Genomic DNA, 21,200 nt, shown 5'->3' with positions numbered 1-21,200 from the left:
GCGGCTTTTCGCTCCCTGTCAATACCCACACTACTCTCCAGTGATCTCCTGGAATGGAGGAACGAGCAGCTCCGAGCCGTACGGCGGCGCCGATCGTCCTCCCCACCACATATTCCCTCTACTCGCCTCACTTAATTGACCGACCACCCACAACACAACTGTATCGAGATCTCTCTCCGCTTCGTTACGCCGATATCCATTCCCCTAAACCTCCAATATACCCGCTTGCGCCCCGCCGACTGTGGCTGGTTCACACTTAGCGCGCAACGCATGCTTATTACACTTCGACTTTTCGATATTTCGCTCATGGCCTTTTGGCTTCGGCGCCGTGCCACCTTTGCGCCTTCGCACCACGCACTTTCGCGAACGGCTCGCCGAATCAATTCTCACTCTACGCGCTATGCTCTACTTCCTCATCCCTGTCTCTGTTTCATTAGCTGTTGTGCAACACGTAGTCCAAAATCGACATGCATGCTCATGTTCATGACCGCGAGCTCCAAACTGCGCGCGCGTGCCTTGGCTCGCTCACATGCAGAGCGTGGTGATCTCCTGCCTGATCGTGCCGACCTCCTCGTCATAGCTCGCAATGAGCATGACCCGCTCCGCATCCATCATGACGCCCTTTGGCTTCTTGCCCGTCGCCTTGAACGGCCGCTGGACAGCGCGGAACGGCAGCGTCGTGACGACCTTGTCGCGCCACGCGGGCTCGGGCGCGATGGTGGTGGGCTCGTCCCGATCCCACAGCGCGACCTGGTACTCGCCGTCGTCGGACTGGATCCAGCCCGTGCCCTTGCCCTCGGCGCGGCGGCGGGCGCGCTCCCGCGCAATTGTGTGTGGGTTGAAGTCCTGGATCACAACGTTCAAATACTCTGAGGGGCCCGTCGAGTTCAACATTGACACATAGCGATACCCGGAACAAGAGCAGACCTGTATGTCAGCTAGCGAAGACGGCGAGTGAAGCTCGGGGTGAAGGATACGTACTAGTTGTCGCGGCGGGTCCATAAACTTCAGCAACATGCGCGAGTTGGCCTCGCCCCAGTCTTCCCAGAAGATGGTCCTGAGCGCGGCCCGCTCGCTCAGGTCGTTCGCCCACCCGACTCGGCGGCGCGCCTCGCCCTCCTCTGCCAGCTGGATTAGGTACTCGCGCAGGATGAAGAAGTCGAAGAACTGCGGGTGGAACTCGGTATGCGGCGCTGTTGCGCTCGCAATCACGAGGTCGCAGACGATCACGCCCTTCCCCGGGTCCTGCGTGAAGGGCTTTGATGCGAGCGGCGCATCTTTCTGAGGCGGGAAGGCAGGGTCAGGCCGCATGTGGAACGTGTACAGTCCCGCGCCGTCTGCGAGGGCCGGAATCAGCAGTTTCGCAACGGGCACGGCGCGCGGTGTCGTGTCGTCCAGCCTGTTGAAGGTGAGCGGCTGCTCGACCTTTTGGCCCGGATTGCGCTGCGCGAAACTGTAGATCTGGATCATGGGCGGGGCGGTCCGGACGGGTCGGAGCGATTCGACGACGGCAGGCATCGCGATCGCCACTGTCGTCGGGGTGAGCATGACGAAGGAGCACTCGCTCGCGCTTCGGCCGAGATGAATGCGTGCCAGCACCTCGCCCGTTTTCCAGTTCCACGCCACAAGCTCCTCTTCCATGTCGATGCCGAAGACGGCGAGCAGGTCGTCCGCCTGTTGCAGCATGTTTGCACCTTCGCGGGACACGAGCACCACAAGCGTGTCGCCCAGGACCTGCAGGAGCTGTCTCGGCATGATTGCCGGCACGTCCACGGGCGGGAAGTCGAGCACTGTCCGCGCTGCAAGCGGGTGAGGCTCGAACGTCGAGAGGGTCAGGAGATGCAACTTGTGGGCGGGAGCTGGCTGGCCTGGCCGCTCAGGTCGCGGGTCCAGCTCGCTGACCACAATTAGGTCCTGCGTCGGGTCCATCGTCAAGTCGGCGATCTGGAAGTCGACCTTGTTCGCTTTCGTCGGTATGATCGGGTCCTCTAGGTCCGGGTCCGTCACCGACGGTAGCGGAATGAGTCTCACGACTCGTGGCTGATGTCAGAATGCAATGCAATATCAGACTCACTCGGTGGTGCGTCGTCAGACTCTCGCACACGAGCAGAATACCTTCCTGCAGCTCGTAGACGTTCATATTCCCCGAGACTTGGAACGTGCGGACCTCAGCGGCGTCGAGGGCGTCCCACCGGTCCTCTCGCTCGCGGAGCAGCTTCGCCTTGTCTACGGCGCTCAGGTTCGAGAGGTCGACTGTCTCGGAGGGCGTCGCTGGCCAGTCCGCCAACGTCACGCTCGGAATAGTAGGGCGCAGCCGTCCGGTGTGCGGTGATGTGCGAGCCTTGTTTGACGGCACCCCGCTGAACGTTGGCGGGGCAGGCCGCGGTTGGTTCGGGCAGTCGATGTATCCAGACCTCTCGAGTATCAGACGGTACTGCACCGCCGGCGACTCGGAGACAGCCTTCAACGTGCGGCAGGTCTGGAGTGAGCTATAGCCGGTCGGGACACGAGCTGAGAGGCGTACCTGAATAGCGTTCAAGATGCTACCATTGTCCGCGAGCAGGAGGATACGCTCAAGAACCTCGTGCGGCAGTCCGAGGAGGAAGCAGGGTCCGTCCGGCTCCCACTTCGGCTTCGGGTTGCCCCACATCGATATCCGGTCGAGGACGGAGTCGACGGCGCTCGGCTCCTCCTTGTCGGTCGGAAGGACCATGGTCAGGCGGTCGAACATTGTCGGCAGTCGTCGCGCGTCTGGCAAGCTAACGGTGCCGGTATCTCTAGAGGGAGAGAGGAAACAAGGATCAAGACAAGAGGTAGTGTGTGAGTGCAGAGTCAAAGACTGCGATGCTTATGGGTGCCCCCTGCTCTTGCACGACATTAGGCGACGCTACGTCAGCGCCAGTGCGCGGTGCACGCCTGTCCATGACTCCGCTCTAACTCTCACCGAAAAGTACCGCAATCGGCGCCCCAGTCGTCAGGAGACGCCATTTAAACGGCTACCGTCCCTGGCGAATCTGGATTAGCTGAGTCTAATCCCACGTGGCCTCATTAACACCCAACCCTAAATTGTCCACTGAACGGCGGGCAGCTTGCTTGGCAGGTGACGACCTCCACTCGACCGCTATCCAGAAACAGAAACCTCGGTGTCTTGCCTCGATTGTTTTCGTCGTCTTCCTTCCCTCCTTCCCCATCCGTCTCGACTTCTCTTTCCCGATCTGTGCAACTGATCGAGATGGACACCAAGAAGCCGACAGTCTACGTCGCCGGCTTCCCCGCCCAGGTCGATGAGAACCAGCTCCTCGAGGCGTTCGTCACGTTCGGAGACATCCTCGAGATCAACATCCCTCACGAGCCGCATGAGCGTGAGTCAAGACGCGGTCCAGCATCACTTACTATCCTACGATTAAGGGGATGAGGATGTGTTGAACGATCTCAGTGCCTACAGCACGCTAACATCCACAGCGACGAAACACCGAGGTTACGCGTTCATCACGTTCGCGAACCCGGCGGACGCGCAGGAGGCGATTGACAACTACGACCTGAACGAGCTTCCGGCGTACCGGGGGCAGGGCAAGTTCCTGAAGTGCAGCATTGCCGCGCCGAATAAGTACGGCACTACGGGCGAGAAGGCAGGTGAGTGGAGTCATCAGGCGTATGACGTGATACCGTTGCTGATGATCAGTGTGGGAGTCGGAGCAGTGGCTGCAGGAGCATGGAGCAGGGAAGGGCACGCCGACGGCCGCGAACGGCGACGCCCCGGCAGAGGCATAGACACATCATCAACATGTATTTTTAGGCTGGTTCCGGAGACACTGGTAATACATCTCATTCTAACAGACCAATACTGAACTACAGATCATCACGTTCACACCATCAACTAACAAGGTACATCAAGCAATGCGGCCCAGTCGCGCCCATCTCTCGGCCAGATGCTCGAAGCCGCTGAGCTGGTGTGTACCGACCAGCTGGAGGACCTCAATGTGCATCTGGTTCAGGCCATTGACAATCTGAACCAAACACACGAGCGCGGTCGCAAAGATGGCAAACTGCTCGTCCCGGATGGTATTCCAGTTGATGAAGGGCGAGATGATGTCAACGAGACGATTCTCGGCATCCGACAGGGTGCCTTCTTCTGAGCCACTACTCTCCTTGTCGCCACCGCCCACGGTCTGCGAGCTCTGATTACTGGAGCTCTCGTCCTTGAGCTGCGCTACCTGCCCTCGTGACTCCTGGGCGACCAGCATTCGCGAAGTCGACGACTTGCGGTGGTAGATGAGGCGCTCGAAGATTGGAACGATGGGAGGCAGTGGGGTGCCGTTTCTCAGCGAATGGCGTAGGAGCGCGAAGAGGGAGAAGCAGTCGGCGATGAACATGGGTTCCATGATACCACCCAGATTGGTGAGGAATCGACAGTACTTCTCGTCCATCTTGGCGTATGCCCCCGACAGCACAGCGCCAGCCGCAAGGATCATCTTCTGGGTGTGCACGAGCTTGATGTAATGCGACTTGGGCCAAGGTCCGGTCATGCTCGGTTCAAACTTGGCACTGTTGATGCGAGACTCGATGCCCTGCAAGCGCATGAAGATCTTGAAGAAATGGTGGCGGTAGCGCTCTCGGCGCTGCTTGACATCGCCCTCCGCGTCCTCATCGCCCCTACCAGTCTCGAACGCCGTGACCTCGAGCGCGTATAGCTCACCAAGGGACGCGATATTCTTGGAGATGCCCTGGCGTACGAGCACTTTGGCGCTTGTCGGTTTCGGAATCAGCGAGATGATAATACCTCCAGCGAATCCAATCAGCACCAGCAAAGCTCGACGACCTGCTAAAGATGCGCCCGCGCCTTGGTTTGCAGATGTTGGGATCTTGTTGTCGTCCCACGAGTATCCGACCAAGAAGGAGATTGTGACACAGAACATGAGCCAGAAGCCGAGCAGGCTCATGGGGCAGCAGGTGCGGATGAACAGCCAGGGAGCCAAGAGACACATGGTGGCTGCCACAACGCCATAAGGATTGCCGGAAGCGTTGCCAGGCGCACCGATGTACCAGGCGACCATTCCCACAACCACACCAAGCACAGTGCCACCCATACGAGTCACAAAGTTTGCGACTTGCTCGCCAGCTGTCACACCGAGGCCGCATTGCGCCATGATGAGCGCCCAAACGCCTCGGTGGATGTAGTAGAAGGACGCGCTGGTGTTACAGACGGACGGGATCCACAAAGCGATACTGATGAAGGCGTAACGAAGAGCGAAGATACCGTTGCTCGAAGACAGGGTCTTGACAACCCTAACGATGGCGGCGTTGACATGCTGGAAGATGTTGACCGGCTTGCGAGCGTCCGGGTCCTTTGCCCATTTGCGGCGGATCCTCTTGTCACGCTTGACGCTCTTCTTAAACTCCTTCTCGTCATCAGCGAAGACGCCCAGACTTCCTCCAGTATCGACCGACTGGTGGTTGTCCTTGAGAGGGTCGTGAACGCTGAAGTCGAAGGCGTCCTCGCCAGTATCCTCGTCCTTCGCGCTGCTCCAGAGCGTCGAGATAAAGCGCTTCCTGCCTGGGTACTGCAAGACGTTGTCCGGGTTTTTCGCCTCGATGCCGATTAGAAGTTGCGTCCACTCAATGAGGGTCGTGCAGAACTGCACCAGCGTGGTCGTGAAGACAAACATCTGGAATAGCGGGCGCATGTCGGTCGCAAGGTGGGGCGCAACCGAGGTCTTCAGCTTGCCTTCCGCGTCGAAGAGACCGCGATACCCATCCAGGATCTGCAGCTGCTTGCTCTGCCGGAACCTGAGTAGGGCATCCTCAAGCGCGTGCAGGGCGGCAGAGCGGCTCTCGATGCCAGGGAAGTCCTTGGGAAGCTTCGAATAACGGTAGTAGTTGACCTTGTCGAGCCACTCGATCTCGCCCAACATCACGATTTCGGCGACCTGACGCAACTCTTGCGATAGTGACGCGACCTGGGGCATGAGGTCGTCCAGGGTCAACCCGCCTGCGTGCCTTCGGGCTTCGATAAGATCGATCTCCTCCTTGACCCGCAGTGTGGTGATTGGGTGCGGATGAGCTTTCCACTCAGACCAGTTCTTGTACCGCCCCTCGATCATCATTGCGAACGAGCCCATCGCAAATGCTCTTGATCCCAGCTCCCGCCCAGCCTTCAGGATGGACTGCATCTCCTTCGGCCCGATACGGCCATAGCTGATCTCGAGCGGCAGCATTCTGCCCTCCGAGAGAACGATCGCGCTCGCTGCCGTCGACGCATCACGCATGTTGGCGATTTTCTTCGCAAGGCTGGCCCATTCGTCACGGTCCTGGATTCTTGTGTGGATGACGTCGTTCTGGATCGCCAGAAGGTTGTAAATGTTTCTCAGCTGCTCCCTGCTGTGCAGCTTAAGGACGTGATGGCTCAGCGTCTCAGGGAAGATGAGCATTGTCGACACCAGCCCAACCGCCATGTACGCCGCCGCCGGCTTGATAAGGACGGTCTGCCGTCAGAATGACTCGTCCCTACAACTTACAGCAAGAGGGAAGTAGTTCTTCGGAATCAGCGGTCCAATCGTCAACATGACTGTGGGTCAGCGTGGTCTAGCTCCTCGACTCACTGTCCATGATGATCGTCGCGAACACGACGAGGAAAACACTGACTTGTCAGTAACTGTAGCCTTCATCACCACCTACAGCTTCGGCTTGGTCGCACGGATCCAACCCAATCCGTATGCGCCGATGAACATGAAGGCGCCGTACACCGCAGAAGAGCGTGGGTCGAGGAAGGCGGCATGGAATGCCTCGCCTTTCACTGCGACGTTAGCTGGACCTCACATACGGGCATACCAATTTTCGAGATGTCCTCGTCCTCCTTGTGCCCTGACAACACGCCTCCCAGCTGTTGACGTAGAAGGTTGGAGTCGCGCACGCTGGTGGCGGCCGCCATCGCAGCACATCCCCAAGCCCAGCCGAGCAGCATGCCGACGCCGACAGTGCATTGTGCGAGGAAGAAGATTGTGGTCGTCATGTTTGGTGTGATCATCTGAGAGCACAGGAAGCCGAAGAAGCTTCCACCCGCGAACACAGCAGCAGCTGACTGTCAGCATGAGCTTCGTGTAAGACATACTCTTCCTCGCCACCATTATGATCATCATTGCAAGGGCGGCGACCATGGAGCGGAACCAGTTCTTCCATGCACGACTCGTGGTGAGCGCCTCCTGCAGCCAGTCGGGAAGGATCTCCAGCATTCGACCAAAGCGCGTCCCGCGGCGTGCAGGGGGCTTGTTCTCGCCAGCGGAGTGCCTCTCGAAGCCCTGCGGTGTCGTGTTCCGTGGCGTCGATGTCGTGGTGCCATTCTGGCCCGAAGGCCCCCCGTTGAGTTCCTCGCCAAGCTCATTCGATACTTGCACAAACTTTGGAGCCGGGATGGAGTGCGCTGAAGAGCGCGCAGAGTGGAAGGATGTTCGTTCGGAATCAGGTGTTTCTGGTGGCGCGCGTTGCGCCAAGCCCGCGTTCGTGTTGTTGTTCGTTTGCGCCGCGCGCGCGTTATCCGCAGCCATCGAGGGCATGATAACGAGCTCGTGACGGCGGAGTGACGACGGTGGCGTGCGAGGCGTCTCACTTAGCGGATGATAAAAAGCGATAAGCAGGAATGCGGTATCCGATGGCGAGTTTTCATTGCAACTATCCACTGCATCGTCTGTTGTGGTTCGCTGTTTTCAGCGGGCACGGAAAGACGTCGGTCCTCGCGCGTACGGAGCTGCAGACGACCAGTGACCGCATGCAGCACCAGGGGTGTAGTCGGCATTCACCCAGGAGCCTTGCCCGTCACCCCGTCGCTCAGTGACCGATGTTTCCAAACCTGTCGGGACATCCGAACTAAACCCCCAGCTCCTGACGCTGTCATTCGCTCCAGTGGGCTCTTCACTCCTGGAAGCAAGGTACATGACGTCCTGACCTCGGTCATTGGAATCGAGCCTTCCAGTCAAGGACAGGCAATCCCCGTCCCGTCTGCCTCGTCTCGATCACTGGCTCCTGGATGCACGTGACGATGACCACGTGGTTGCTTGAGGTGCGGACAATAGCTGACCTCCACTCGCATGTGCCCTCCACTTCTGGACAGCTCGAGGAAGGTCAATGTTGTGATTGCGCAACTCACTCAGACATCATGGCGGCAGCTACAGGCGTGCCGGAGAACTCGACGACGGAACAGACGCCACAGGCGCCGCAGGCAGACCGCATCATGCGGCTTCCGCCATTGCCAAATCCGCTCTCGCAGCGGGGACCAGCCGCCTTCGCGCAAGCCGGCGAGGCCATGAATACGCTGAACATGCTGAGTGCGGGCGCGGCGAACGGCACGGTTGGTGAGTGACATGGGTTTTCAGAGACTTTTTACGAGCATGTTTAGCTGCAAGAAAGTGTTCGTGATCCACAAGCTGACCGCAGACTACCCCTACCCGACCAATACATCTTACCCCGTTCCGCCGCTACCGCCCATCCCGGTACCGTTGGGCGTGAAGCGATATCGCCCGCAGCCGTCCAAGACCATCCTCCCTGACCTCTCGCCACCTATTCCACCTTCTTCACCACTGTACGGGATCGAGGATGCAGACGAGGCTGTCGCCGCGCACAACAAGGCGTACCCCCAGTTCGTCGCTCGGTACGAGTTCAAGGGTTCGACACTGCTTGTCCGCATCGGTGGTGGGGGCTGGATCCGCGTCTTCCTCAGCGGGAGCGACGTTCTTGGTGTTAGGTTCCTGCCGTCCAGGAGTACTAGCGTGAGTGTGCACCTGTAAAGGCGAGCCCATGCAGACGGGTGTCTCCATAGGTGTTGTCAGCTGCAAAACGTGAACCGAAGCTGACCTCAGGTGCCTCCTGTTCATGCTCTTCCGCCCTCGGGCCCCTCGGTGCAGATTACGGAGCTGTTCAACTCTTTGCACATGAACATTCCCCAGATCCTCTTCCGCATCCCAGCGCTGTTCAAGCTGCTCTACGAGCCGTGCCACTACTGTCATCGCCGCCTGAGCGAGATCGACGGATACCCGCTGGGACGCATCGGTTGGTTGCCGTATCCGCCTAAGCCAGCGACGCATGAGCCTGCCGAGAAGAAGGCTGGGGAGGATGGCGAGAAGAAGGATGTTGAGGGTGAGAATAAGGGAGAGAAGAAGGATGAAGAGATTGCCGCGGCCAACGGCGAGAAGAAAGAGGAAGACAAGAAGGAGGAGGGAGACGTGAGCATGGCAGATGGGGAGAAGAAGGACCCCGAGGATAAGGCAGAGGACAAGTCTGAGGAGAAGAAGGACGAGGACAATAAAGAGGACAAGATGGTGATAGAAGACGAGAAGAAGGAAGACGGCCGGTGGATCTGCTGGCACCAGTCGTGTCTGGCGCAGGTCCGCTGACCTGAGCGATGTTGTATGAATATGCATAGTTAGACAAAGTACAAGTTAACAACTACTCTGGCCTCTCGAAGCCGGGGGGAAACACTTGACGAGCATTGATATTGACGCGAGCGGTGGAGATCCACTCCTTGGCCGCCTTGGTCTGGGGAGAGTCGCCCTCCTTCGGCAGGAAGTGGCTTGGCAGCGTGTCTTCCATAATTCGCGGAACGCCTAGGGTTAGTTGCGTAGCAAAATGGCCAACTCACCATGGTACGCTTGCCGTCCCTTGCCTGCCATGATGAGGACGTCGCCGGAACGCAGGATCAGCGGCCGCGGCGGGTCGGCTCTCGAACCAGTGCCGAGGAGGAAGATGGCGGCGTGTCCGAGTCTGCTGTCAGCTGGTGAAGACCGCCAAGCTCACGAGACAGAGACTAGGGGGCGGCTCGGGTCGAGCTCGCTTCGGTCAACATGCGCCATGAGCGTGTCGTTCATCTGGTAAAAGTTGACAATCCCCGTGTCCGGTTCTGACATCAGCTCACGGAACACATCCACAGCTTACCATAATCCTCATCCCAGGAGAGATGGAACGACTCGCTGGGAAACACATCGCTCCACGGCATGTCCCGCACGACCTTGCGACAGAGCGCAGCCAGCGGGGCAGGGAAGGGGATCGGCTCGTCGGTCGAGAAATCGTAGCTCTTCGTGGACCACTGATACACCCAGCCGAGGTTCGCCCACCGCACCTCCTTTACGAGCTGGCCCACCGTCTTCCACCCGACTTTCAGGCTCGGCACGTCGCCCGTCCACGTCGCGTTGCGCCGCTTCACCTCGTCGTAGCCTATTTGCGACGCTGGGGCTGTCTCTATCAGTTCCCGGCGGGTACGCTGTGTCTCGGCCTCGAGGCGGGCCTTCTCCTCTGCCGCGAGGTCGAGGTGTTTTGGCGGCACGGGCGTGTCGGGGGCGGTGGCGTAGAGCTCGAACAGGTTCGGGGGGAGGGCGAAGTGCGTATCGAGCGACAAGGGGTTGGGCGGGCGGGTATACTCGTACAGCGCCGATTCGAGGAGCTCGAGCTGCTCCGCGGCATCGAGGTATTGGGGGATCAGCACGCAGCCTGCTTGTCAGCTCTGACGCGCCCTTCCAGCTCACCCTCTGCGACGAGGTAGGTTGTGCGCCCATCCTTCAGGTGGAGGCACGGCACGCCGTCCAGGTCCATGACGGGGCGCTCGCCGCGCTCGCCCACGGCGCGCTCCTTGCCCTTCCTTCGCCGCCGCTGGGGAGTCGGCTCGGTGTACTCTGCACCCCACCAGCCTGCCTGCCAGACGGGGTCTGAGGTCTGGTCAGGCGGGCCAGAGAGGTCGAGCACGGCCTGGGTGTACTCGGGCAAATTCCGGAGCGCCGGGAGCGCATTCGTCGTGCGGTTCTTGAAGTGCTTCTCCGCCAGCCGGAAGGCGGGGTGCGTGCCCTCGGTGGACACCATGGATTGACAGGAAACGGCAAGTCGGACGGTGGAGGAAGCAAGATAGCAGGGTGTGAAGCGTACGCGGGGTAAGATAATATGCACAAGATGATTCGAGCAGAGCAGGAGAGCAAGAGAGAAAGGAAGACGGAAGGAATGGAGTGACGAGGGTTTGTGTGGTTCTGAAATTTCGGGCTGGGTGCGGTTACTAAAGTCTCGGTGACCAGGCTTCGGTCTCATGCGGCGCGTCGACGCGTCCAGAGTTTACGAAACTTTACTGAATGGCATGCATCGGAGTGGTACGGTGTATATCATGCACCGGCGCAAGCGATGCGATGTATAGCTGAAGGACAGCAGGCAAGCAGGGCGAGCACAGCAGCTAGCCGGTCCTAGCGTCCGCACCACCCGAACGTCTCGCCACGAGTCCGTGGCACTGCTTGAGCACCGACCCCATCCGACCCCGTCCTCCGCAATCGTCCATATCTCCCGTCCCCCTGCATGCAACAATTCGCAAATTACACAGAAACAAAGCTGAGACGCGGGCGAGTCAGTAAGCCGCCCAGAATGCCCCGGACGCTGCTCCTTTGCGGTCATAAAACAACATAGCTTATTAGCATCGATATTATCTTCTACGAGCTGTGCCAGTAGTTTACGAGCGTCCCCCTCTCTGCAAGACAAGCAGAATCGACGAGAAACTTAGATCTTCGTCTGTTTGAGGCCATCTTTCCAGAAAGTGAACTTTGACATTAGCAAATGCGCTGTTGAAAGACGAAGAAGAGGAGGAAGAAGAAAGAGGAGTTGGACGGCTGGTGGCATGGTGGTGTGGCGGTGCGGTGTGGTGGAGGGATGACGGAGGTTATGTTGGGCTGGTACTCACGTAGGGGGTGGTGCCGTCCTCACGGTAGTTGAGGAGAGCGACCATGCCGTCGGGGTTCATGGACTCGCCGACGTAGAACTCGTAGTCCTTGAAGTTGCCAATGATCTTCTTGGCGAAGGTCTGGGCGTTCTTCTCGAAAGCCTCAACGCGCTCGGGGTTCTTCTCCTGGAGGTGGGCCTTGACAGCCTTCATGTAGCCCTTAAGGTAGGCAAGGTACGACTGTGATGTTAGCTTGAGAAAAGATGTTGCGTGTCGGCTGATAAGTTCAGGCTCGATGGTACACATCAGAGTCTCGCTTCCCAGGGTCCGACTGTCGCGCTCACCTTCTTGTCGAACGAAGAGGGCTGGAGACGCATGGAGTGGACAACGTTGTTGACCTGCTCGGCACCGTCGGCCATGGCCTCCTCAGCCTCCTCGGCGGAGGGGTTGGCACCAATGTCAACGTCACCGTCCTTGACGAGGATCATGGCGCAGTCGACCTCGTAGGCGATGTCGTCGACCTCCTTGCTGGACTGTCAGCGCGATTTCTGGTACGCATGCTTACATGTCGAAAGCGTCCGAGAGCATCTCGTCGCCGGTGACAATGTCCTCGTAGATGATCATGGTGCTTTTTGTTGTTTTGGGGGTAAGGTGGTAGAGTGTAGAGAGAGGACAAAGAATGCCAGCAAACGTTTTGCTGCTACTTTTCTGGCGGTGCTGGCGGGGGCCCTGCCTGCGTACGGATCATCTCACCGTGCAGCCCATTCAGGGCAAAATTACAGCGCGGGTGCAATTTTTTCAGCATTCATCCCGCGTCCAGAGGGCCTCGCCAGCGATCTTCCCCACGTGTTCCGAGACATCACGTGACGCATTAGAGTAAGAGGGAGGCACAAACAATCCGCTCGCACCAGCGTCATCCCAAAGTTGGCGGAAGCTGCACCTGAGTCTGAGGCTGAGGCTGGTTGGACGGGTCAGTGTGGTGTCAACAACAGCTGATCGACTTTCCTTCTCTCCACCACCCCTTCCCTTTCCCCACTCCCTCAAAAATGCAGGCCAACCCAGAGACACTCAGCGCCGTCTCCAAGTGCCTCGCCAACACCGTCTCTCCTGACGCCGCCGCACGTCGCGCGGCCGAGGAGCAGCTCCGGCAAGGCGAGGCGCAGGCTGGCTTCCTGCCCCTGATCCTCCAGCTCGTTCGTTCCGAGGAGGCCGACATGCTTGTTCGCCAGGCCGCTGGTCTGTACTTCAAGAACACTGTCAAGCGACTCTGGGATGACGAGGAGGAGGTCCAGATCCCCGAGGCCGACAAGGCCGCCGTCAAGTCGGAGCTCGTCCCGCTGATGATTGCTCTTGGAACCCCCAAGACCCAGCGCCTCCAGGCTCAGATCGGAGAAGGTCTCTCGACAATTGCCTCGTCGGACTTCCCTGAGAAGTGGGAGGGTCTCATTGATGTGAGTTATCATCGTTTGTGCTGTACAACTGACAATACCAGGAGCTTGTCAACAGCTTGACCCCGGACAACTTTGTTGTCAACAACGGTGTCCTTGCCACCGCCCACTCCATCTTCAAGCGATGGCGATCGCAGTTCCGTTCCGACCGGCTGTTCTCGGAAATTAACTACGTTCTTGACAGGTTCTGCAAGCCTCACTTCGAGCTCTTCAAGCATGTCGACTCCCTCCTCGACACCCCCGCTGGCCAGCCGTTGCCGCCAAATGCCTCCCTCCCTCTTCTCGCCCAGGCGCTCCTCCTTCTCATTCAGATTTTCCATGACCTCTCGTCGCAGGATCTGCCGCCGTTTATCGAGGACAACATGGGCGCTTTCATGGGTGACGGTGACCAGCAGGGTTGGCTGCACAAGTATCTCAGCTGGGAGCGACCGGAACTGAAGGGAGTGAGTCATTGCCAGTTTACTCGTGCTGACGACACAGGACGACGACGATGAGGCTCCGGGGCCTTTGCAGAAGATCCGCGCCTCGATTTGTGAGATTGCTGAGCTCTACGCCCAGAAGTACTCGGACGTTTTCCCGCAACTCGGCAACTTCGTCAGCGCCGTCTGGCAGATGCTCACGACCATCGGTCCTCAGACCCGCGACGATGTGGTAAGTCTCGGCCCCTGCCTCCTAGCCGCGCTAACTTCAGCTTGTTTCGCGGGCCCTTCGCTTCCTGTCCGTTGTCGTTAAGATGGGCAGCCACCGTGACATGTTCGCCTCGCCGGAGACGCTGAACGCCTTCTGTGAGAAGATCATCCTGCCGAACATGAGCATCAGGGGTGAGTGACTGCACGATCTCGTTCGCTGACATATAGAGCACGAGGAGGAGATGTTCGAGGATGACCCCGCCGAGTACATCCGTCGTGACCTGGAGCCGTCAGCTGAGAGCGACACTCGTCGTCAGGCTGCCACCGACTTCACTCAGGCGCTCATGGCCAACTTCGAAACCGAGGTTACGAGCATTGTCCAGGGTTACATCACCACCTTCCTTGGCCAGTACGCCCAGAACCCGCAGGCCAACTGGAAGAGCAAAGACACGGCCATTTATCTCCTCACGTCTATCGCTTCTCGTGGCTCGACGGTCCAGGTGAGCTTAACACTGTAGCATGTGAGCTGACGCCCAGCGCGGAGTAACCTCCGTCAACGTCCTTGTTGACGTTGTCGACTTCTTTGGCAAGAACGTCTTCTCGGACCTCCAGGCCGCCCCGGGAACTGTTCACCCCATCCTGATTGTCGACGCCATCAAGTACCTGTACACGTTCCGCAACCAGCTCACCAAGGAGCAGCTCATCTCTGTCCTGCCCCTGCTTGTCCAGCACCTGACTTCCGACAACGTTGTCATCTACTCATATGCCGCTATCACTATCGAGCGTATCCTGTTCATCAAGAACGACCAGCGCCAGCCTCTCTTCACGAGCGCCGACGTCAAGCCCTTCGCCGAGAACGTCCTCATGGCCGTCTTCACTAACATTGAGCGCGGCGGTACGCCCGAGAAGATCGCCGAGAACGACTACCTCATGAAGTGCGCGATGCGTGTCATCATCACGGCACGCCAGGAGCTTGTCCCGTCATACGAAGCTATTCTCACTCGCCTTGTTAACATCCTCGGAGAAATCAGCAAGAACCCCTCGAACCCGCGCTTCAACCAGTACTGCTTCGAGAGTGTGTCGGCTCTGATCCGCTTCGTGTGCGAGGCTCAGCCTTCTGCCGTCGCCAACTTTGAGAAGGCGCTCTTCGGCCCGGCCGAGGTTATCCTTGCTCAGGACGTGACTGGTATGCTTGCCAACTGACCGCTTAGCTGACCGCAGAATTCATCCCGTACATCTTCCAGATCCTTGCCCAGCTGCTTGAGCTGCACGCCCCGACGGACCTGCCGTCTGAGTACCAGGCGCTGCTTGCGCCACTTCTCTCCGCGAGCCTCTGGGAGCAGCGCGGCAACATCCCGGCGCTCGCGCGGTTGTGGAAGGCGCTGCTTATGCGCGGCCCGCAGCTCATCGTGCAGAACGGTCAGGTCGAGGGTCTCCTGGGTATCTTCCAGCGTCTGGTCGGATCCAAGATCAACGACGTCTACGCCTTCGAGCTCCTCCAGGCCATGTACGAGTTCATCCCCATGTGAGTTGACCTTACGCTGAAAGCAACTAACGACAGCGCGACGATGCAGCCGTTCAGCCAGACCATCTTCATGCTCCTCCTGAACCGCCTGCAGTCCAAGCCGAGCACGCAGTTCACGCAGTCCTTCGTCTACTTCCTCGCCTACCTCGCTGCAATCCAGAACGTCGGCGCCAACGTCGTCATCCAGATCCTCGAGGCGATCCAGCCCGGGTATGTTATCCAGCTTTGCTTCTTCTTCTCGTGTGTTGCTTAGCTAACATCCAGCCTGTTCGGCAACCTGGTCAACGGCGTCGTGCTCCCGAACACGCAGAAGGCGCCTGTGCGCTCGCGCCGCGTGATCGAGGTCGGCCTCACGAACCTGCTGACGTGCGATGCGATCTTCGCCGAGCCCAACGCCAAGCTCTGGCCCGCCACCTTCCTCGCGCTCCTCGACCTCTTCACCCTGCCGCAGGACATCACGTATGCAGACGAGGTCGGCGACCTCGACCCGAGCGAGGGCTTCCAGTCCTCCTTCTCCAAGCTCGGCGCGTCCGAGAAGGTCCAGCACGACCCCGTCCCGGGCATCCCCGAGAGCCGGAAGTATGCGTCCAAGAAGATTGCTGAGGCCGCCAAGGCGCGTCCCGGCGTCCTGCCCCCGCTCATCCAGCAGGCGCAGCAGCAGGAGGAGAAGACCGTCACCGACTTTGTCAACTACATGAGCTCTAACGGAGACCAGGTTGCATGAGTGATGGGACATGAGTAGTGTAGGGGATCATAACGAAAGAACGACGTCTAGAAACTGCATTTTTTACCTAATCCATCAGTCGTGTTACATGCATTTATGTGGGCTACGAATCGACGTCCATTGCGTCGTTCGTGGGTGGTTGTACAGTGGTGGTGGTGGTTGCCTCAGGCTCAGGCGGCGCCGCCGCAGGCTCGACCGGCTCGGTAGGAGGAGCAGCTGCATCCGCCGGCAAAGAGGCAACAGCAGGCTGGTCGGAAGGGGCTTCAGAAGGACCGTCGTCCTTCTTCGCCTCCTCAGCGGCTCCATCCTGGTCCATCTTCTCATCGCCATCGGCTGCCTCCTCCGCCTCCTTCGGCCCCTCGAAGGCCGCAGGAGTCTCGGAGGACGCAGCGTCCTTCGGAGCAGGTGTCTTGTCGCCATCGGCGAGAGAGTCGGGGGCGGTCTCAGCCGGCGTCTCACCAGCCTTGTCCGCGCCCTCGGTCTCAGCCTCCTTCGGCTCCTTCTTGACCTCGTCGCCGTCCTTCTCCTCCAGTCCTTCCGTGCCCTCCTTCTCGTCATCGTCATCCTTCTGGCTAGCAGCGCCAGGCGCCTTAAGTTCGCCCAGCGTGCCAGCCAGGAACTTGTCTCCGCATCCATTACACACTGCGCGTCAGCTGTGTTCGTATCCTCGTAGCTGTCACTCACGAGTTCCTCTTCCGTTAGGACCGCGGCGCCAGACTTTGAGCCCTGGCTTGCCGCATCCTTCGCAGATGGCACCGGCAGTGCCGCGCCTGAACTTGCGCACGGGGGCGCTCCCACGCCCCCTACCTCGGCGGGAGAGACTAACAGCCGCGCCGGCCTCGACACGCTCGTCGAGCGCATCGAGCGACACGGGCATCTCGAACGTGACTGTCGGCTCGGGATCCTTCCGTCCCCGCTTGGCAGCCAGCTCAGGCGATAACGGCACGAACTCCTCGCCCTCTTCTTCCCCGTCCCCTGCGTCGCGCGTGTAGAGCGGCCGCGTCGTCATGTGGTACGGCCGGAGAGCCCACTTGTCCGCCGTCGCTTCGGTGATGAGCGGAATGGTCGACTCGACGCGGAAGCGAGGGAAGACGCGCTCCCCGACACGGTTCAGGAGAGAGGTGAAACGTTCTTTCTTGCGCGACAGCCATGTCTCGCGAACTTCAGGAGCCAGAGTCTTCTTCTGTGGCGCAGGAGACGGCGGAGCTGCCTTTGGTGTAGCTGGTGTAGGCGTCTCCGTTGTCTTCGCGGATGCAGGAGTGGGAGCGACAGCTGGAGCCGCTGACACCGGTGCCGGAGTGGATGTCTGCGCTGGGGTCTGAGGAGGCTGCGTGGCGGTAGGAGCCTGTGCAGAAGCAGTCACGGACGCGGCTGGCGTTTCCGGTGCTGGCGTGGCAGGGGCTGGCGCTGCAGTCGCTGGTGTAGCAGGGGCTGCTGGAACAGCAGGAACGGCGGCATCGCCCGGGCGAGCTGTTGAGTCTGCTGGTACACTGGCAGCCGCGCCCTTGACCGGTTCGGCCGCAGGCGTTGACGAGGCAGCTGTCTGGCTGACAGGCGGGGTAACAGGCTTAGGTTCCGGGGCATTCTTGTTCAGCTCTGGCTCAGCCCAAGCCAACGCCTCCAGCTCGCACTTCTCGACCTCGTCCATGACACCCTTGAAACGCTTCCAGTTCTGGTCGTTCAGACCTACGATGCGGATCGTGATGGGCTCTACGTTGCCTTCCGCCGGAAGGTAGTTCTCAGCAGCTAGGTTCAGCATCCCCTCACGTGTCGTCACGGGTGGCTTAGCTGGTTTCTGCACCGGCCGCAGGTCACGCTTGGGAGATTGAGGAGATTTGATGGGCGAGGACTGCTCAGTGGTGGAGGGCGCCTTCAGTTTCTCCACAAACTTAGGGTTGTCGAAGGACAGACGCTTCTGGAACTTGGTCCAGTCGGGCTTGTGCCAGCCGTTCATGGGGAGATACGTCGAGAGCAGCACGGTGCCACTGTCTGGCTTCATGCCTGGCACAACCGGTAAGTCCGCGTACGGGTCCTTCTTGGGCGGTGCCGGTGTCGGTTCCTTTTCGGGCTCCGGCTCGGGAGTGGGCTCCTTTGGCGGAGGAGGCTTCGCCATGGAGGCGCGTGTGCGCTTCTTCGCTGGAGCCTCTGTCGTTGGCGCGGACACGGCTTCCGGCTCTTCCTTGATCTCGACCTTGACAGGAGAGGGCTCCTTCACTTGGGGTGGAAGGGGAGCAGGTGACGTGACGTAGTCGCCTCCCACACGAGAGACATACGAGTTGGAACCCAATGGAATCAAGAACTTTTCCGTGGGGGCTTCCTTGAAGGCGACGAGAAGGAACCGCGGGGGCAGGGGATAAGTCGGTTTGGGAGACGGAGCAGGGCCTGGTGTAGAGACAGACGGAGACGCTCCGACCTTCCCGGGTCCAGACTGAGGAGTGCTCTGCCCCGGCATGTAGTACGCGACGTTGGGAGGACGAGCCGGCGTCGGCGTTACAGGAATGGTGGGCACCGTCCGGGGACCTGAGCCATGGTTGGTCTGCGCTGCCGTAGCTTGCGTGGCTGTCGAGGCCGGAGTAGTAGCCGTGGCCGAAGAGGAAGCAGGTGCAGGAGGAGCGGGAGCAGTCGGTACCGAAACTGAAGTTGCCTGCACTGAGGGATTTACAGGTTGTTGCGAGGCTGGAGCTGGAGTTGACGGCTGTGCCGACGTAGGTGTCGGCAGAGGCTGAGTTGCAGCAGGAGTAGTGCTGACCTGCGGCGTGGCAGGTGCCCCGTTCGATGGAGCTGTTGCAGCGGGCTGCGCAGTCGATGGCGCCGGAATCACGGCGGCAGGCGGCTGGACCGTGGAGGCAGCAGGGGCTGCTGTAGACACTGCCGCCTGAGTCGGCGGATTGGCACTGGATGCAGCAGCGGTGGCCGGCGGAGCAGAAGGCGGCGCGGGAGCAGCAATAGCAGCCTTTTCCTGCTCCGTTGAAGCAGCATCTGCCATCTCTACATCAGCCGAAGTCTCCGCGGTGGAAGTTGGTGCCTCTGCAGGTTCAGGCGCCGACGATGCAGAGTCGGCGGGTGCTTCAGCTGTCGCTGACGGCACTGGAACTGGCCCACCACCGCTCTGAGGGGGTCCAGTCAGATCGGCGTCGCTATCAGAGTCGGAGAGATCGCTGAGATCAGATTCCGCTGGCGTATACTGAGGTTGATCGGGCGCCGGAGCGGGCGCAGGTGCAGACGGAGCGGGTGCTGGTGTCGGCTGAGGTGCTGCAGGCGCCGGCGAAATAACAGCAGGCGCTGCAGAAGTCGCAGGTGCAGCAGACTGAGCTGCTGTAGCCGTGGGAGGTCGCACTGCCGATGCAGCTGCGGAGACAGGAGCTGCGGCTGGCTGCGCGACGCCCGGAGGACGGGCGCCAGGAGCAGCTACACCTGCCGGTCGAACGCTGGGTGCAGCAGTCGCAGGCGGTGGCCGTGCAGGGACACCAGCTGCAGCAGCAGGCGGTCGAGCACCAGGAGCATCTGCAGTCATTGGCCTAGCTGCTGGGGTGGCGGCGGCGGCCGGCCTGATCCCAGCGGCTGCAGCAGTTGCAGGCGGTCGCACACCAGCCGGCGGGCGGGCAGCTGCAGCGCCCGCTACTGGAGGTCGAGCCCCAGCAATCGGAGGGCGAACGCCCGGGGCCGGTGGCCTGACTCCTGCTGGCTGAGCGGCGGCTGCCCCCGGTCGTGCAGGTGCTGGTCGAGCTCCTGGAGCACCCGGTCGCGGAAGAAGACCTGCCATAGTAGGACCACCGGGCAGACCAGGCATTTCCGGCCCTTCACCGACACCTTCTCCCCTCCCAAGCCTACCAACAACCCGACCCAGCTTCGCCAGCTCGTCCTTGTTCGCGACATTCCTCGCCGCCTTGTGGATGAGGATACTCAGCCACGGATGCTGAGAGGCAGCGGCGTTCACTCGCTGGATCAGAGTTTGGGGCTGTTGTTAGCTTGCATGGCAGGGTTTCAAGCTCACAATGTCAGCCCGGGAGGCGTATCGTACTCCTGCCCCAGGAATGGGTCCCGTCGAGGGGCCAGCGCCCGGAGTTTGCGAAGGAGGACGAGCAGCTGGCGGAGCAGCAGCAGGAGCGGGTGGCCGCGGGGTCGGTCGCGCCGGCACAGTCGCACTGGTGCGAGGACGTTTCGGTTCCTTCTTCTTGGGTTCTCTCTCCGAAGGGCGCTTCTCCCGGGGCTTTTCCCGAGGCTCCTTCGGTTTCGGCTCCTTGGGCGCTTTCGGTGGTCGCATCCGCACGGTGCCGCCCACGCCTTCCCTCTCCTCGACAAACTGTCCGACCCACAGCTCCGTGTTGGGAAAGGACATCGGTCCAACCTGCAACGTCACTCGAGCAATGCACTCGATCTCGTGAGGAGGTGCAGGTGTTCCTTCGGCAGCCTTGGCTTTCCGGCGGCTTCCCTTCTTCTTCGCCTCCACCTCATCCTTGTTCTCGCCTTCCTTGGCGTCTTCCTCCTTTCCCTTCTCTCCGTCCTTCTCGGCATCGTCGCCGTCTTTCCCCTTATCCTTCTTGCCCTTGTCCTTCTTCAGCGGAGCGTGGTACTCGCGCGCGGGCAGCGGGGCGACCGGCTTGGGTGTCGGGTAGAGGAATGTGCCCTTCGGTGGAGGTCGTGCACGAGGGCGGGAGTGTGCTGGAACGGCCGGGTGTGAGAAGATGTGAGGAAAGAGATTGTTGAGGTGGTGATAGCGTGTTTGAATGAGAGAGTACTGAAGAATCATACTGCGCGTCAGACTAGCGTCACCGACAACTCACCTCTCTGCCAGATCGAGCAGCGGCTGCCTTGGCGGCTCTTGAGGCTCGGCACCCTCAGTGGCCTCGACCTCCTCGACCTCCATGGGCTCAGCGTCACCCTCTACCTCTCCGTCGACTTCCATCTCGTCTGGCTCTTGTTCATCATTGCGTTCTTCCTCTTTGGCCGATTCAGTAGTTGGCTCGGCGGTGGTCGCTCTGATTACTTCGCCGGCGAAGTCCGGCAATTGCTCTTCTGTGAGCTCGAAGCCTCCCGCATCCACCACTTGAGGATGCGGAAGTGTTGGCAGATCGACATGAGGTGGCGGCGCTGGCGCGAACCGACCAGACACCCGGTTCGCCATGTCGTGTGGGGTGTCGTCGAGGTTGCGGACATGACATGAGTGACGCGCTCAACCTGGAAATCATGGCGAAAACAA

At 60.1% G+C, this 21,200-nt stretch overlaps 9 protein-coding genes across 9 annotated transcripts; 3 read left to right on the top strand and 6 right to left on the bottom strand.

The window, feature by feature from the left end:
- Positions 1 to 525: 525 nt before the first annotated feature.
- On the bottom strand, positions 526 to 2,713 carry A1Q1_04044 (uncharacterized protein; the record flags this gene model as incomplete). The annotated part of the gene is made up of 3 exons (XM_014322421.1): positions 526 to 2,033; positions 2,095 to 2,479; positions 2,525 to 2,713. 3 exons carry the CDS (start codon positions 2,711 to 2,713, stop codon positions 526 to 528), a joined length of 2,082 nt encoding a protein of 693 aa, XP_014177896.1.
- A 519-nt stretch (positions 2,714 to 3,232) lies between these two features.
- Positions 3,233 to 3,771, top strand: A1Q1_04043 (cyclophilin; the record flags this gene model as incomplete). Its single annotated transcript, XM_014322420.1, has 3 exons — positions 3,233 to 3,362; positions 3,409 to 3,633; positions 3,683 to 3,771. The coding sequence occupies 3 exons, from the start codon at positions 3,233 to 3,235 to the stop codon at positions 3,769 to 3,771; spliced, it is 444 nt and encodes a 147-aa protein (XP_014177895.1).
- A 119-nt stretch (positions 3,772 to 3,890) lies between these two features.
- A1Q1_04042 (uncharacterized protein) lies at positions 3,891 to 6,563 on the bottom strand (the record flags this gene model as incomplete). The annotated part of the gene is made up of 2 exons (XM_014322419.1): positions 3,891 to 6,467; positions 6,516 to 6,563. The coding sequence occupies 2 exons, from the start codon at positions 6,561 to 6,563 to the stop codon at positions 3,891 to 3,893; spliced, it is 2,625 nt and encodes an 874-aa protein (XP_014177894.1).
- A 108-nt stretch (positions 6,564 to 6,671) lies between these two features.
- Positions 6,672 to 7,928, bottom strand: A1Q1_04041 (uncharacterized protein; the record flags this gene model as incomplete). The annotated part of the gene is made up of 4 exons (XM_014322418.1): positions 6,672 to 6,787; positions 6,829 to 7,024; positions 7,080 to 7,665; positions 7,738 to 7,928. The coding sequence occupies 4 exons, from the start codon at positions 7,926 to 7,928 to the stop codon at positions 6,672 to 6,674; spliced, it is 1,089 nt and encodes a 362-aa protein (XP_014177893.1).
- A 221-nt stretch (positions 7,929 to 8,149) lies between these two features.
- Positions 8,150 to 9,061, top strand: A1Q1_04040 (uncharacterized protein; the record flags this gene model as incomplete). Its single annotated transcript, XM_014322417.1, has 3 exons — positions 8,150 to 8,345; positions 8,401 to 8,759; positions 8,810 to 9,061. 3 exons carry the CDS (start codon positions 8,150 to 8,152, stop codon positions 9,059 to 9,061), a joined length of 807 nt encoding a protein of 268 aa, XP_014177892.1.
- Positions 9,062 to 9,929: 868 nt separating this feature from the next.
- On the bottom strand, positions 9,930 to 10,839 carry A1Q1_04039 (uncharacterized protein; the record flags this gene model as incomplete). Its single annotated transcript, XM_014322416.1, has 2 exons — positions 9,930 to 10,432; positions 10,509 to 10,839. 2 exons carry the CDS (start codon positions 10,837 to 10,839, stop codon positions 9,930 to 9,932), a joined length of 834 nt encoding a protein of 277 aa, XP_014177891.1.
- Positions 10,840 to 11,674: 835 nt separating this feature from the next.
- A1Q1_04038 (translationally-controlled tumor protein) lies at positions 11,675 to 12,162 on the bottom strand (the record flags this gene model as incomplete). Its single annotated transcript, XM_014322415.1, has 2 exons — positions 11,675 to 11,965; positions 12,019 to 12,162. The coding sequence occupies 2 exons, from the start codon at positions 12,160 to 12,162 to the stop codon at positions 11,675 to 11,677; spliced, it is 435 nt and encodes a 144-aa protein (XP_014177890.1).
- Positions 12,163 to 12,720: 558 nt separating this feature from the next.
- On the top strand, positions 12,721 to 16,000 carry A1Q1_04037 (importin-alpha export receptor; the record flags this gene model as incomplete). Its single annotated transcript, XM_014322414.1, has 8 exons — positions 12,721 to 13,125; positions 13,167 to 13,565; positions 13,603 to 13,773; positions 13,982 to 14,251; positions 14,343 to 14,930; positions 14,996 to 15,276; positions 15,334 to 15,486; positions 15,541 to 16,000. The coding sequence occupies 8 exons, from the start codon at positions 12,721 to 12,723 to the stop codon at positions 15,998 to 16,000; spliced, it is 2,727 nt and encodes a 908-aa protein (XP_014177889.1).
- Positions 16,001 to 16,103: 103 nt separating this feature from the next.
- A1Q1_04036 (uncharacterized protein) lies at positions 16,104 to 21,125 on the bottom strand (the record flags this gene model as incomplete). The annotated part of the gene is made up of 4 exons (XM_014322413.1): positions 16,104 to 16,642; positions 16,685 to 19,940; positions 19,995 to 20,427; positions 20,785 to 21,125. The coding sequence occupies 4 exons, from the start codon at positions 21,123 to 21,125 to the stop codon at positions 16,104 to 16,106; spliced, it is 4,569 nt and encodes a 1,522-aa protein (XP_014177888.1).
- Positions 21,126 to 21,200: the final 75 nt, after the last annotated feature.

This window comes from Trichosporon asahii (assembly GCF_000293215.1).
Source record: "Trichosporon asahii var. asahii CBS 2479 unplaced genomic scaffold scaffold00070, whole genome shotgun sequence".
Taxonomy (NCBI): Eukaryota; Fungi; Basidiomycota; class Tremellomycetes; order Trichosporonales; family Trichosporonaceae; genus Trichosporon; species Trichosporon asahii.
Note: the sequence above shows the minus strand (reverse complement) of the source record. Positions and strands in the feature narration are given on the sequence as shown.